This window comes from Apus apus, chromosome 1, assembly GCF_020740795.1.
Source record: "Apus apus isolate bApuApu2 chromosome 1, bApuApu2.pri.cur, whole genome shotgun sequence".
Lineage (NCBI taxonomy): Eukaryota > Metazoa > Chordata > Aves > Apodiformes > Apodidae > Apus > Apus apus.
In genome coordinates, this window is record NC_067282.1 from 86041801 (window position 1) to 86057646 (window position 15846).

General features: G+C 36.8%; 1 protein-coding gene across 5 annotated transcripts in view; it reads left to right on the forward strand.

The window, feature by feature from the left end:
* ROBO1 (roundabout guidance receptor 1) overlaps positions 1–15846 on the forward strand; it is a 727411-nt gene that overhangs the window by 694202 nt on the left and 17363 nt on the right. For 3 of the 5 annotated variants that reach the window (XM_051640235.1, XM_051640243.1, XM_051640259.1), the window contains 6 exons: positions 1853–2007; positions 5326–5661; positions 8099–8206; positions 10597–10741; positions 11041–11292; positions 14789–15198. In XM_051640235.1, the coding sequence (XP_051496195.1) occupies positions 1853–2007; positions 5326–5661; positions 8099–8206; positions 10597–10741; positions 11041–11292; positions 14789–15198 (1406 nt within the window). The remainder of the gene's footprint in view (positions 1–1852; positions 2008–5325; positions 5662–8098; positions 8207–10596; positions 10742–11040; positions 11293–14788; positions 15199–15846) is intronic. The other 2 variants (XM_051640252.1, XM_051640268.1) reach the window with 2 other exon arrangements.

A 15846-nucleotide genomic window follows, 5' to 3' on the forward strand; every position in this document is an offset into this window, starting at 1 on the left:
ACCAACATTTCTGTGTCAATCCCTTTTCTAGACAGGATTCAAGTAATGTAATTGTGGTGGATTGATTCCAGCCAGCAGCTAGGCACCCACACAGCCACTCGGCCAGTTCACCCCAGATCCTGTACAGTAATTCAAGGATTCAAGCCATTTGCTGCAAAGCTTAAAGATCTTTGGAAGTTGTTCTCTTTGATCATCACCAGACTATGGAGCTGTAATGCAAACATCTTTTGCCTACAGTTGGCTTCAGTTAGAATTTTTGTCTACTTATTTACCTCACACTATGTTTTTTACATGACAGCAGGTGTGAATGTACGGTAAATTTTAGAAGCAAAGGACCTCTAACTCTCTATGAAAAAATTTAGTACGCAGGTCTTGAAAGCGATGAAACGTTCTGGAAGGCTTTGTCTCCTCCAAACGCCGTGAGGTGTAGTTTTATTGTAAGAGCAGAGTGACAGGGAAAAAAGCAGGTTATTTCAAGTCAGCTCATCTGTTCACAGGACTACATAGCTGTACGTTTATTTCAGATTTACAAAAAAATACTTGTTTAGTGCATGTGTAATGGCTGGCTTGTTAGCCTGACAATAAGTCCAGCCTCGTCACCTCCTATGTTAAATTGTCAGATGACATATGCAGGACAGAAATAAATATAAACATATATGTATAGATCTTTTAAACATCTTTCTAAAACTGTGACTTAATCCTGTGGTACTGACAGACTATATCCCCTACAGCTAACTGCATGCAGTTTGTATTCTCAACTTGCAGTGTAAGAGGATTAGCATATTTTATTTTTGAAGAGCATCACATCTAATATTATGGAGGCTAGTTTCTGCAGTATTTCAGGTGGAAAGTTGCTTGTTAAAAACTGCGATGAAAGAGACTGTTCCTTACAAATATATATGTGTGTGTGCGTGCGCGTGTGTGTGACAGTGGCTAAGGTTACCTATTTTCAAAAGCATCTTAGTTATCAAAGGCAATTTAAATTGTTTGGGGATGCTACTTATCTGGACTTGCAAAACATTCATCAGAGCACCTTGACATGCGTTAGAAAAATTCAGCAAGTGGGAGAACAAGGAATACTGTTTATTTTTGCTGATGGCAGAAATACACTGAATTACAAATGCAGCCAATATGCAGCATTGATACCTGGGTGTTCTTAAAGGTGTTGAGTATTCACAGTTATTTTAAACTTGCTTAGGAGCTGCTGCTGTTCCACCCACATAGAGATTAACATTAACAAAATGTATCACACCCTCAGTACGTGTAGTGATATCCAAATACTCCCAAGCAACAGAAGTTCCTGTAATCTGCTGTTCCTTTTGATCCACTACAGTGGTACTGTCTGGTGGTGAGGGGAACTTGATGTCACAAATTACCAAGAATTTGGGAGTATCCACATCCAAACTCATCTCATATTTCCACATATCTGTCATGCTTCCATGTGTGAATTTTTTGTTTGTTAGACTTGCCAATTTCCCCTTTTTTACCTTACTTTCTTTAAGAAAGGGAGAAGGGTCATAAAAACAGAAATATAACTTTCATAGAAATAAAAGATTTAAAAACCCCACAAAAACGAAGTCCCGGGTAAAGGTTGCACACCAACGTTTATGTGTAGTTCAGTAAACTGAAGCGACTCTATCTTTGACTGTTCCCTTCATAGTGTCTCGGCAAGAAACAGGATACGTAGAAGACAAGAAACCATGCAATAATTGAATCAAGCTGTATTTTCCAGTGTTGAAGCCTTTAAATATGTGATATTATTTTGTAATATCTAACCTTTTGAGGAGAATATACTTGTAATGCGAAAATGCCTTTGTTTCGCTTTTGAAATAACCGAGCTTTGTTTTTAAAGGCCAGGACTCCTAAACATCAGTGAACCGGCCACTCAGCCATGGCTAGCAGATACTTGGCCTAACACAGGGAACAATCACAATGACTGCTCCATCAACTGCTGCACCTCTGGCAACGGCAACAGTGATAGCAACCTTACGACGTACAGTCGACCAGGTTAGATATGTTTCTACCTTGCTAGGGAATCTTCTTTACAGAGTATATGCTTCTAGTACCTGAGAGATTGTACAGGTTGGTTTGTTTTTTCATTTCCGATGCATTTAGACTTAATATAGTTTTTCCTCTGTGTCATGTTCATGCTTTCATTACCTTTTTGGATTCCTTTTTTTGGTGCCCTCTGGATAGTTGTAGCAAGCTGTAGGCCACAGGAGCCCCTGCAAAGTTCTCTGTTACCAAAAGTCACACTGAACTGGTATGTTTCAGCATGTGAAAAAGAGCAGATAAGGTCATTTTAAGGTTGTTCTGTACATCCTTGTTGCTAGGATGGAAAAGTACCAAAATGACACTTGTGAGACTTTCCTTCTGGTTTGGGTGTTATGGGAAGCAAGAAGTAAAACATTGCTACAGTACTTGCAAGACAGTCAGTCTCCTTTGGCACATTCAAAACCTCCCTTGGGGTGCCATTCTATACAAAATTGGATAGCTGGTTTTCTGTTTAGACCGTGTGGATAAAAAAGTTAACTTAACACTTTAAAAGCAATTATGAAATGTTAGGTTAAGTGGTAGTTCCCAGGAGATCAGGCAGGACTGAGAGTGCTCTTGAAGAAAACTTAATGAATTCCATGGGAATATGGTTGCGGAAATATATCTAGGAGCATGAATTGTTGCACATTCTGTTTTAAACAGGCCTTAGATTTATTTTGGTTTAACCTGGTTTATGTTACTGGTGAGGAATGAAAATGCTACCAGCATCTGTAGCTGATTTGTGCTAGTAGGATTTCCCAGCATTTCAGAGAGGGAACGTGATTACCTATAGTGAAGTTGCATGAGTGCAAAACAGCATTACATCCTGTAATGAATGTGAAACCAGTCATAATGTGATGGTGGTAATTCATCTCCTGCAATATGCTGTCTGACCGTGACCAGTGCCAGGTGCTTCAGAGGAAGGTGAGAGATTTTAATGTTAAGGACTTGTACCTTACACTGCCCAAGGATATCACAGCCACAAATACCTATATAAAAAGATTTCTGATACAGAGATACTTTATTGTGCCAAGTGCAGACATACCAAGTTCTACTAACTGAAACTTCACAAAATCAGAAAAGGAAGAGAATGCACGTTTGGGGGGGGTTGTAAACTATTATAACATCTTGTCATGAGGTGCAGTGGATTCTCTCAATCTATCTTTAATATTAAGCTTGGTGGTGTCGCAAAGTGATTCCTTCCTTTCAAGTAGAGATTATGAGCTTAAGGGTCAGACAAGATGCTCTTAGTGATCTTGTCTGTCCTGAAAAATCTGGCAAATAATTATGTCAGCTTCAGCTTGGCTTATGCTCTGAAACAACAGAGTTGGATATCTGCTCTATAGCTGTGAATATGCTAAGTAACTGCATTTTCAATTTCTTTTAAGTAATGGTACTGTCTTCCAAGTCTACCAGATAGGAACAGATTGTTCTAAAAATAGATACTATGAAGAAATCTAACAGAATAAATCTTCTGTTTTTATAGGTAAACCAGTTTTGTTTAAGTACTTTGCATGAAAAATTCTAATGTGTCTATATATAAAAAAAAAAGTATCTACTGCATATATTGTATCAGTTATGTTGCCCGACACACAAATCTAATGTAACTGAAAAAGATAAAAATATATAAGTGATTCTGCAAGGATATTCTAGCAAAGCATGTGGTACTAGGATTGAACAATATGCTGGATATATAACTGCCCAATATAATACAATAGACTTGGTAAGGGGGAAGACTAGCATGGTTTCAGTAGGTAAGAGAAAAAGCAGAAATGACAGCATTTAAAAAGTTGAAATCAAGATATTGAAGACTTTGAAGCAGTAAAGAACAGTTCATATAAGAAAGAAGATATATCAAACAGTAGCACATTCAAAAAAACTCAAGCTGAGGGGCATGAAATGGGCAATGAGGAGTTGTATGTGGCATGTTCTGATATCCCTTAATCACTGAAAATGTGGATCAGTATTTTCTTTCAAGTAGTATTTTCTTTCTCTTTTTCAGGAAATACTTTTCCAAAAAGATATATCTATTAGGGAATATTTTAGAAATTTAACATCCTCTATGTTTAGTAGTTATTTTATTTAGTACAGTGGTCAAATCCTGAATTCTCTACTTAGTTTTACTTTGCACCCTCTCCAGTAAACTAATTGTGGCCACAGGTAATGGAATTCAGATTTTGAATCAAGCTCATTAGCATAAATAACACATCTTTTAAAAAAGGAAAACTATGTCCCTGGTGATTGTTACGGAATTGTGGATGCATTAATCAACTGGCAAATGAGAATTTTTGCTCAGTAATTACTGAATTTTGGTTTCACTAAGCCTTCTAACTGCTGACTGACAGACTGTTAGTCCATTCAGTATTTTTCCAGTGGACTGGATATGGAGGGCACTAGAAGTCTCTGGAGCTGCTGTCATGTGGAAGCAGCACATGGAAAAGCAGGCACACTGGTTCAGAGTTGTGGCCAGAACATCAGTACATGTCTAATTTACTCTCTACAAGAAGTGGTGATCTCATGATGCAACAGCTCTTAAAAGAATGAGTTTGTACTGTCTATATGATATTTATTTAGCATACGGGACAATGGTATTACTCTGGTATTACTTACTTTGTGATATCCAAAAAGGAACTAAAAATTAGCAAAAATTCCAGCTTGCTTTCCTGTCTTTTTGTCTCAAACTAAAACGTAAGATTGTACAAGGAAACAATGATTAAATAAAGACTTCCTACTAGGCACTGAGTTACATTTCATATTGTACTGTTTCTCTTCAATTCTGTTATGTGTTATCATATTTCAGTCTGTTTTATAAAAATCTGATGTATCTCTGTTTCTTATCTCAAGTACAAGAAAGTCTAAATGCTGTTGAGATGACGTGAGGCGACTGTCATGTTTAGTTATTCCCACTATGAAGTTTTGGTTGTTTTTTTCTTTGAATGCAAGTTATTTTTAATCACAGCTATTGATTGGATATCAATACTGCTTTGAGAATAATGTCTAAAAATGAGAATATTTATATGACCACTGTTGAAAAAGCCCAGCAAGGTAAGTCATTGTAGATAAAATTCAGAAGGTCTGAATTTACGGTGAATCAAAACAATGAACACTACTTTTGAAACAGTAGCTTATAAGGTAAATAAGACTCTGGAAATAGTAAATTAATTGCAGTATCTCTACTTCACGGATGCAAGCCATGTAGTTATGCACTAAAAAAATGCAAAGGGAATTTCATTGGAAGTATAGTGTGAGCGAACAGAATGACCTTTTCTTTTTTCTTTCCTCTGTGGTTAGCCGATTGTATAGCAAATTACAACAATCAGCTGGACAACAAGCAGACAAACCTGATGTTGCCTGAGTCAACTGTATATGGTGACGTGGACCTCAGCAATAAAATCAATGAGATGAAAACCTTCAATAGTCCAAATCTAAAGGATGGAAGATTTGTCAGCCAGCCTGGGCAGCCCACTCCTTATGCCACCACTCAACTCATCCAGTCAAATATCAGCAATAATGTTAACAATGGCAGCGGGGATACGAATGAGAAACACTGGAAACCCTCTGTTCAGCAAAAGCAAGAGGTTGCACCCATACAGTACAACATTATGGAGCAAAACAAATTAAACAAAGGTGAAGAGCTTTTAGCTTGTTTCTCCTCTTTAAGCATCAGAGGAGTTTTGACCTTCTGGTGCTGGGAGTCTAAAGCTTTCAGGTTCAGCAATTACAGTCTTCTGTGGTGCTTTTAGACTTCTGCCTCTTTAGATTTAGAAATTCACAGTTAGCGTGTCAAAAAGTTAATTAGCACCACAATAACCTTCAGATAGTGAATTTATTATAAAAATAACAAGCTGTATTTTTAGAAAAGTGTTAAATAAAATACATTTTCTGTGAATTTGAGATTAACTTAAATTTAATAGTAGTTAAGGGATTGTTTAGGACAGAGGCCAGATATTTTATTCATAAGCCAGATGCATGGTAGTCACATTATACTCTACCTTAAATTTTAAATAGGTCAACCCACTCTTCCCAGTCGTGGATGGAGACTAATTAAATCTACATGATCATGTAAACGAATGAAATTTTGCATATCAAACTCTGTAAAATTGTATTGTGTTGTACACTGGGGACACAAATGGAGCAATCCAAGTCATTTTAGACTTGTATCTAGCATGCCTTTGATTCACATATTGAGAGGCAATGCTACTGCACACAGTTTTGGAAACTAAATTCCTTTGTTACTTTGCCTGAGATGTGTGGATCCAGAAGCTAAAAACAAATTGATTTCAGTGTTAACGGGAAACATCAGAATGTACTTCTGTGGCCTTGAGGGCATGTTTCTTTAATATAATGTGTGGGAGTTGGAAGAAATAGGTACGTGATGTCTTGCTAGTCCTCTAGGCTACCATGCAACCTCTTATAATAACCTGATTTGCAAAACAGTATCCCTAGGAACTGGACCCATTCTAACATGAAACTTTTTGCATGGATTGTTGTAACTCAAGTGATCACATAGTGATAAGTTATCCGGTAAAAAGATACGTTTCGTTACAGGATTGTTGATTTCTCTACTGGACCCATCTACTCACAGAGGAGTTCAAAGGGCAATATAAAATGTGACACTTTCCCTTGACATAAACATTTCAAAAGAAAATTTTATTTTTGTGGCTCCTTACTATAGAGAGAAAGCTGTATTTTTTGTAATTACATTTTCTTTCATGAACTGTGTATTACATATCTGTTCTGGAATTAAAACATGTTTGGTTTTTATACCCTGGAAAATACTGCATCTTTCAAACTGTGTATATTACAGCTGCATATTCTCTAGCATATTGTAGTGTGGAAAGGCCCCCTTAAAGCATTGTCTGCTGACAGTCATATATACATATTTCAGAGTGTTGATTTACTGTTTATCCTCTGTGTAAACATATGCAGTATGTAGGGCTTCAGCATGTTCTCTGGAATGCAACTAGGCTGAGAAACTATTATAGAGTACACTCTGGTGTGGAATTTATCATTTTGCTCTTTTTCCCATGCTTATATTATCACAAACATTTCTGCAGCAGATGGGGACTGGATTTTTAGTTTTGTTTATTTTTGTTTCAATTTGCGATTTTATGAGTCAATATTCTGATCTTGGTTTTCTCATTTCCTAAGTCAAAACCATCTTGCTGATGATTATACCTATAGCTTTTGTGATGGGAAATAACTATTTGGATGAGTTACATGCTGTGCTTCATCGTTACTATTTTATCTCCAGTGGTTCTGTTTATGACGCAGTTTTATTTGCTGTATGAAGAGTAACTCGGCTCCTTTCTGTTCTCTGTAAATTACAATTCCTTTTTGGCATGAGAGTACTGTTTTGTCAGATGAGTATTTTACTGCTCTGGTTGCCAAATCTAGATTTAGAAGTAATGTATGTATATCAAATGCTTTGGAACTGGAGAAGCAAGTTTCAGTAATAGCCATGAACAGAAAAAAAGCCCTACTTGTAGCTAGAACCTGCATGACCCACTATAAATAGAAGTCTTCTTGAAGCCAGCAGGCATTATACAAAGACCTCTTCTGTTGTAAACCAACTTCAGTGGAGCTGCATTGTTGCTCCAGCAGATCATTCAGCCCTTGTAATGCAGAGCTGACTCCTACATGGGTTTGTCACCTTTGAAATACAAAAAGTAGCTACCACAGTCCATTGGCTTCCATGAGTGTGCAAATTAAGCAGAGACCATGGAAAATCAATCAAGGTGACAGTCTATTCATATGCAAAATGCTCACACAGGTCGTTTATACATCCATTGAGACTTAATCCTTGCAGAGGCATTGAGATAGCCCAGTAAGATTTCATTTTACTTCCTTTTTTTACCATGAAGCTACAAGTTCCCATGATTTTCCTTAAACTTACAATTAAAACAAGAAATATGCCATGGTTATAGAATTATTTTCCTTTCAATACATCAATTTATTTCTTCTTCACTGTTTTCAGGAGAAATTACTTTGTGTTACACAGCAGGTATAAAAATGTAGATGTGTTTCTAAAAGGGTAGCATTAACTATGCTGTTGAACTTGCAGATTACCGGGTAAATGACAACATTGCTCCAACCATTCCATACAACCAGTCATACGACCAGAATACAGGTGGATCATACAACAGCTCGGACAGAGGCAGCAGTACATCGGGTGAGTAGCTACAGTGTTTTCCTAACAGTAGGGTTTTTGGTGTTTGGACACTTCGGCTGTGGTTAGCAATTTACAGTGGTCATAAAAATAAGGATTTTAATGTATGTGTTACCTTCGTGGTACTTTATTGACTTCTTTTTTATCTCTTGGGTCTACTCACCCAAGACAACCTTATTCCTGAACAGGCTCAAGATACCAGTAACAGAACTGCTTTAAGAATTTTTTTTTGTGGTTTTTTTTGTTTGTTTTTTTTTAATTAAACCCATGTATTTTATTGAGTAAAAAAGCATGCATGCATAGATAACATTTTTATGGATTTCAGTGGCCATGTGTCAAAACTATTCTTGTACATCATTCAAATGTAGGTGGTAGATAATTGAAGTTAAATTTTGTTTCTCACTGGAATGTCCTATGCAAAATATCTTAAGTTCTTTGTAAAAATCTTGAAACCAGACAGCTTTTTGTGCTGGAAAATGCCAACCAGGAAACTGAAATTGCACTCTGCACTTTGGAACCATAGAATATGGTTTAACTCAAAAGTTATTGCTTCTCATAGTGGTACAACCTGTGCCTTTTCATATTTGATTTTTGGTAGAGGTGTGTGAAATACTCAGAGCTAAGCCAAAAACTATGCATAGGCTTGGTTTGGAGCTTTACTGATATTTCCGCTCTGTTTATTTACATCACGCCAATTACAGTGTAAATTATGATCACAGTCACCAGTGCCCTGAAGTTTACATCTGCTAATCTTGACAAGGAGTTTTCACCTTTTGTTCTGCTATTGTCTTTGATAGTCTAGTTGCCTTAATCCTAACCTGCAAGATCTTGACTGATGGTGATTGAGGCATAAACAGAGGCATAAAGATGTAGATGAGCCTGCTGTAAACTTTGGGTGACCTCAGTTTTCAGTGGCTGGGGTGAGATAAGCACAGCTCCCAATTCTCCCAGCTGCTCAGGCCTGTTATTCTGGGAGCCAGCCTTTTTCCTGTTCCCAGGTCTTCAACATCACGATGTGGTGCTGAGGCTCTGCTCAATGTTGTTAAAACCAGAAATTGAGTGTGAAACATCTCAGGGATGTGAACCCATGCAAGTGAAAAATGAGAAGGTGGTGTTCTGTGTGCTAACACCTATTATGATTATTCATAATGCTAACAATTTATAGTCCTGTACCGAGGACTAGAATGAAGCAGGAATGAAACAAGGGGACCAGAGAAATAAATTAATTGTGCTGAACCTAGTATATATCACAGTGGTTAGGGCAGAGAATGCAGATGATGGTCGCCTTGGGGTAGCTAGAGTCTTACTTGACATACTGAGATACCAGGAAAATAATTGTACATAGCTAATACATATTTGTATCTGGCAGCTACTATGGGAACAATAATAAGCACTACTAACTGTAAGAATGGAAAATCTGAGACAGCAGAAGTGAGAAAACCTAGCTTCCTAAATCTCATCTTAGTAATGTATATAAAGCTTAACTATGGTAGTAGAAAACTGCCTCAGCTGAAGAGGGAAATGTGAAGGATTCCAAAACATACTCAAAAATACATTGACTTTATCTACAATTAAATAAGTAACAATAACAAAGAAGGATAACTATGTATACCAAGAGTCATGGTAGAATCTGTTCACATAGCCATGTCCAAAGTTAAAATTCAAGATTAACTGAATAATTTGTCTTACTCAAAAGTATTGGAACTGTTCAAACTGCATTGTGCTATTGTGGGCTATAATTTCCCAGTAATAGTAGTTGAAAATATTTGTGCCATACCTCATCGATCTTCTTTCTTCCTTTTTCTGTTATTTTAGCTCTTCCAGCAATTATTTTCAACTGCACCTGCCATTGAGACTAAAACTAGTCATTTCATTGTGCCTAAAACCTTTCAGTGGACAAGTACAAATTACATATGTTCAGTCACTTAATGCAACAGTGGAACTTTCATAGATCATATCTCTATCATATTGTATTTTAGGTTCCGGCAATTAAATAGTATAAAGGCACTTCAGAAAATATGTCTACAGCTCATTTGTTGTAGATGATAATCTGTAATCTAATTAATAGAAGTAGGAAGCTCACTCTTAATGACATAGCTTGTAAAATTAATTTATGTTTTTATTGCATTTTGATTATTTATTAACAATTCAAGTTTTGTATCCCATGTGCTATGTCAAGTTTCTGTTTAAATTCCACTGCTTAAAATATAGAAAAAAATCTACAAAGAATGTACAACTACAAATTGGTGTAAAAAGGAGGAATGCCAGTTCAACTCAGCACAACAGTAAATTCCCAGAGAATTCAAGAGGGACTATAGTTACTTTGTTTTTCAAAGCTAGTGGTGAGGAGATACTTAAAAGCATTACAATTATGTATTGCTTTTTATTCACAGGGAGTCAAGGGCATAAGAAGGGTGCTCGGACCCCAAAGGCTCCCAAGCAAGCTGGCATGAACTGGGCAGATCTTCTTCCACCCCCTCCAGCACATCCACCTCCCCATAGCAATAGTGAAGATTACAGTCTTTCAGTGGATGAAAGGTAAGAAAAACAAATCATCAATTTCTCACTTTAATTGATAGTTAATTGAACTGTAATTTGCCCTACAAGCTGGCAGTGAGACCTTCAGTACCCTCGTGGTGCTCCTCATCTAGCTGTAGTGTGGCTATTTAAAGCTCACTTACTGACAGTGGTGTATATCCACTCAGGACATCCTTATTAAGCTGTTTTCAAAAGCACATATAAAATTGATGTTTTTCTTGGCTATTTATATTTGTATCAGATACGCTAATCACAGAGTAAAAGTTTAAGTCCTTATTTTCTTAACAAATTAATTTTAGCTATGACCAAGAAATTCCTTGTCCTGTCCCACCTGCAAGGATGTATCTGCAGCAGGATGAGCTAGAGGAAGAGGAAGAAGATGAGCGAGGTCCTACTCCACCTGTCCGAGGAGCAGCTTCCTCTCCAGCCGCTGTCTCCTATAGCCATCAGTCAACTGCCACTCTCACCCCCTCTCCCCAGGAAGAACTCCAGCCCATGTTACAGGACTGTCAGGAGGATCTGGGACACATACAACACCAACCTGAGCGGAGGTGTGTCAATGCAAATGTAGTGAGAAGGATGTGACAGAAGTCATCCTGGCCCCACTGGAAATTTCTGTTGAATTCAGTGAGGCCAAGATTGTCCCCATTATATTTCTCCTGTTAATATTTAACTTCTAATCTAGGACTCTAGAATTATTTGTAACCTAAGAAATACATGATTAGGTTGCTTTATTATTATACCATGGAAAGAAATGCAGTTTATCCCTTTACAATATGTCCAATGCTGACATAAGTTAAATTCACAGTCATCAGGATATTGAAGTGGTATCGTTAACACAGCTTACCATATAATTACAGTTCCATTGTTTCCAATAGATTTACTGCATTATTACCATAAAATAGCATGCATTATTTCACAGTAACCGTGCAATTAACTTGTCACCAATATGTATGAATATATATAAATATATAATTTCTAAAGCCTATAGATTTTTCTCCTCCCATAAATCTAAACCGGGATATTATTTCTTGCAAAATTTTCTTAACATATCCACCTACCCGTATTTACAGGAATGACCAACATTATTAAAGATAGATATTTGTTACAGGGAAATTTTGTTTCTTCTCTGTGTTGCTTTTAGTACAAACTATTTTGCATATGCATTCTCACAGCTTCTCTTCCATAAAACAGTGAATTCTGTATGAGGCTGTTTATGTATTATGCTTATGTATGTTGCTTTTTATTAAGAAGGCACAGCTCTTCCATCACAGATAATCTTTCTTTTTTTTTTTTTTTTTCCTGCCAGTGGTTTGCACATACTGTTTGATATCACAAATATACAAACTTTCTAGTTTCTAGCAATATTACAGTCATACTTTCTATTTTTAGTAACATGCGCGCCTATTATGATGAAATTAATTTGATCTTGCAAATTAAACTGTAGAACTTCAATTTTATTAGTGTAGCTCACTAGACATTTATAGATGTATTTTTCAGAATGTTTCTTGATAAGTGAGTTTGTTTTTATGTTTCCTTTTTTTAATTATGCAGTAGTTACTACTATTTTTTTAAAGGTTCTATATCTGCTTTGACTTTTGCTCCCTGCTTCTACTTCGTCAGCTTTGTTTTTTTTTTCTTTATTCTTTATGGTAACACTTCTTATACTGTGGATCTTATTCCATCTTCCTGAATCTTAAAAATCACTGTTTTTATTAGCAAGTGGCTAATACTATTTTCCTCTAATTTCCATTGATCCTGATATGTCAGAGCACAGAACTGTTCATTTTAGTCACTTAAGTTTTCTGGGTTATTTAGAGGTTAAACTAGCTGGATACTCACAGAAAAGGGAAATGCTAAGTGAGCAATGTGTTAGTGACTTTCCAGAACCTCATGTTCTGGAGAGGGGAATGCATATTAACATACAGAATGGAGTAGGCATAGAAGCAGATATGTGCAAACATGCATAACCAGCCAACAACTGCCTGGACAATAGAACGTTTGCTCAACACAAAGGCTCATGGCTAGTCACCATAAATGTCATCAAAAGTGGTAGCAAAAGTATCTGGAAGGATGCTCCAATTTAAGCTCTTCGGGCATACATCTTACACTCTCATTGAGTGAACTGAAAGAATAAGAAGTTTATGGGTTTTTTTCTTCCTACAATGGTTAAGTCTAGCTTTGCTGAAAGTCTTAGAATTGCTAGTGACTAATTATTTTTTTTTTTCTTACTTCTTCAAGCATTATTTCTTTTCTTCTTGCTACATCCATCTCATCAGTTAAAAAAGATTGACAGAATTCTGTTTACGTGATCTGTAAGGCAGGCTTGCCTTTTCCATCTAACAGCAGTGATATGACCCATGGTATTGCTGTGTAGGAGTTGGATGTACTGTGCTCAACAGCTGTAGCCCATTCTGGAAGAGGTCTCTTGTTTTGAATATGGTGTGACAACACTTTCCAATTAACAAACTGAAGTAGAAATCTGTGTTCTGGAAGAGTGGACAAGCAAAGAAAAAGATGCAGTGAATTAGCAAATTATGTCAATGTTAAAGTGAGAGCTAAGATAGGAGATAATGTCACTGTGAAAGCCAGAGCCACTGCATCAGATAAAGTGGACAAAGTACTGTTAGTTCTGCATAGCCGTGAACCAACTGCTCTCTATTAGCCTATACTTGAAAGTTGGCAGGCCTGATATATTTTCCAAAACCCTAACATATTTTGTAACCAGTTGTCTGTCTCCTAATATCAAAACTTAGAAAATACAGGCTGGCAAATATATCGCAAGGACATTTGTCACATGAGCTTTAAATTAAGTCAGTAAAACGGGTGAGGTTTCTAGTCAAAGGCAGGTAAAGATTCCCATGCAGCAATGACTTCTGGGATTTGGGAAGGAGGGGGGTATTAAATTATTGTGTATATATCCCTAACTGACCTTCATGCCATTCAGTACTTAATACAGCACGTGGAAAATAGTGGCTAGATCATATAGTACAGGGAGGTTCCAGTTTGTGCTTGCCACAAAATATTATGTTCTTTCTTGCCAAGTTTTCCTTTTGAAATTAATATTTCCATTTCTTAAAATAAAATTAAGAAAATGGCATCTTCCCCAAAAGAAAATATTTCATTTGAGAGTAACATGACTGCTTGGGAAAAAATGACAAAGTAAAATTACTTTGTAAATTTTTTGCAAAGCAAACTGTACTGGAAATTCCTGGTAAGCAAAGCCAACAGTGCAGCCGTTGCTGCAGAAAGTATTTTTCCTACCAGACACATGGCAATTAAAGAGTATGCCCGTGGGCCTGTGAAGAAAAACTGTTGACAGTGTCACTGCCTGAAACTTCTGGGTGAAGTCTTAACTACCCAAGAACACTCATCAAGTTATATACTTGGCCTTTTTAAACTGGAGACACCATTACTGATTATTAAAGCTCAAAATAAATTAACCTATACATGTACATGGATCTTGGTATCCTTAAGACCTGTCACATAGCCCAATTTAAAAAATAATGAAATAACTTTGTATAACTTTCTGAATCACTGGGATGGTTGGAGGAAAGATAATGTTTATAGAGCAGTCTGTCTGGAGAGAGGCATCTGTTGACATGGATAGTTTCTAGCTTCTGGAGCAATACACATACACTTCTTTTACTCCTACTCTCAAGGGTGCACAAAAAAATTATTTAACAGTCACATGAACTCTAACCACCTCTTCACCTAGATGTATATGTGCTACTTTAGGAAAAAGGAAAAGTTTCATGCAAAATAAGCCAATTTTCATTAAAATTAGTGTTAAAAGAACCTTGTTAAAAAGTCAGATTTCTTTGTGGTAGATTTCAAACTACATAGCTGTCAGTTCTGGTTTACACCAAAAATAAAAACTAAAAAAAAAAAAAAAAAATAAACCTACCCTGAACATTTCAGATATAAATTCTGTTGATTTAGAAAGGCAAGTCAAGCTTGTTGGGAAATAAATATTTTCATAATCCACTATTTTCTCTGACTATGTTATATGACTTCAGTTCTTCTTACCCTTGTATTTTTATGCAGACGTCAGCCTGTGAGTCCTCCACCCCCTCCAAGACCTATCTCCCCACCACATACCTATGGATATATCTCAGGGCCCTTGGTCTCTGATATGGATACTGATGCACCAGAAGAGGAGGAGGATGAGGCGGATATAGAGGTTGCCAAGATGCAGAACAGAAGGCTCCTTTTGCGTGGCCTTGAGCAGACACCTGCTTCCAGTGTTGGGGATTTGGAGAGCTCTGTAACAGGGTCCATGATCAATGGCTGGGGTTCAGCCTCGGAAGAAGATAACATCTCAAGTGGGAGGTCTAGTGTTAGCTCTTCAGATGGATCATTTTTTACCGATGCAGATTTTGCACAGGCTGTTGCAGCAGCTGCGGAATACGCTGGCCTGAAAGTAGCCAGACGTCAAATGCAGGATGCAGCAGGAGGTGAGTTTGTCCTCTACTTGATAGGAGAAGGAAATGAATGGCCATTGTGACATGTATTTATCCACAACTGTTTCCTGAGTATTCTTGCTCTTGCAACATTATAAATTCAGGAGGGGAGTGGCTCAGTTCACATTAGTGTAAGACTCAGAAAAGGAGTTTTGGTAAAACGGTTCAAATAAATTGCTGCTCACTGTACATTGTCTTTCATAAGTAGCTCCTAATATTTTGGTCTCGTGGATTATTGCCAGACCTCAACTCTGCTGGTGATTCCTACTGAGGGAAAAAAAAAAAAAAAAAAAAAAGGATTACAGATTTGTATCCTTTTCCTAGTATAAGACATGAAAACATTCCATGTTTTCAGTCATTATTTATGAGAGATTTCATCCCTCTGTATTGAAATGTCCAAATAAATAGTAAACCTTCTTTTTGAGTCACATTTCCCCTGGATTTGAAAAACAAGAATTTATTTATTTTTTCCATTTTATATATTGTCTCTATCTTTTGGAGAATGCTGTTTAAACACTTACTGCTGTGTTATTGAGATGAACTGGGTTTGTGTTGGTTTCATAATTTGACAGCTGGTTTTAGTTGCACTTCAGATTATAGATTATGAATATGCAGAAAGGCCTTATACATATGTTCCTTACT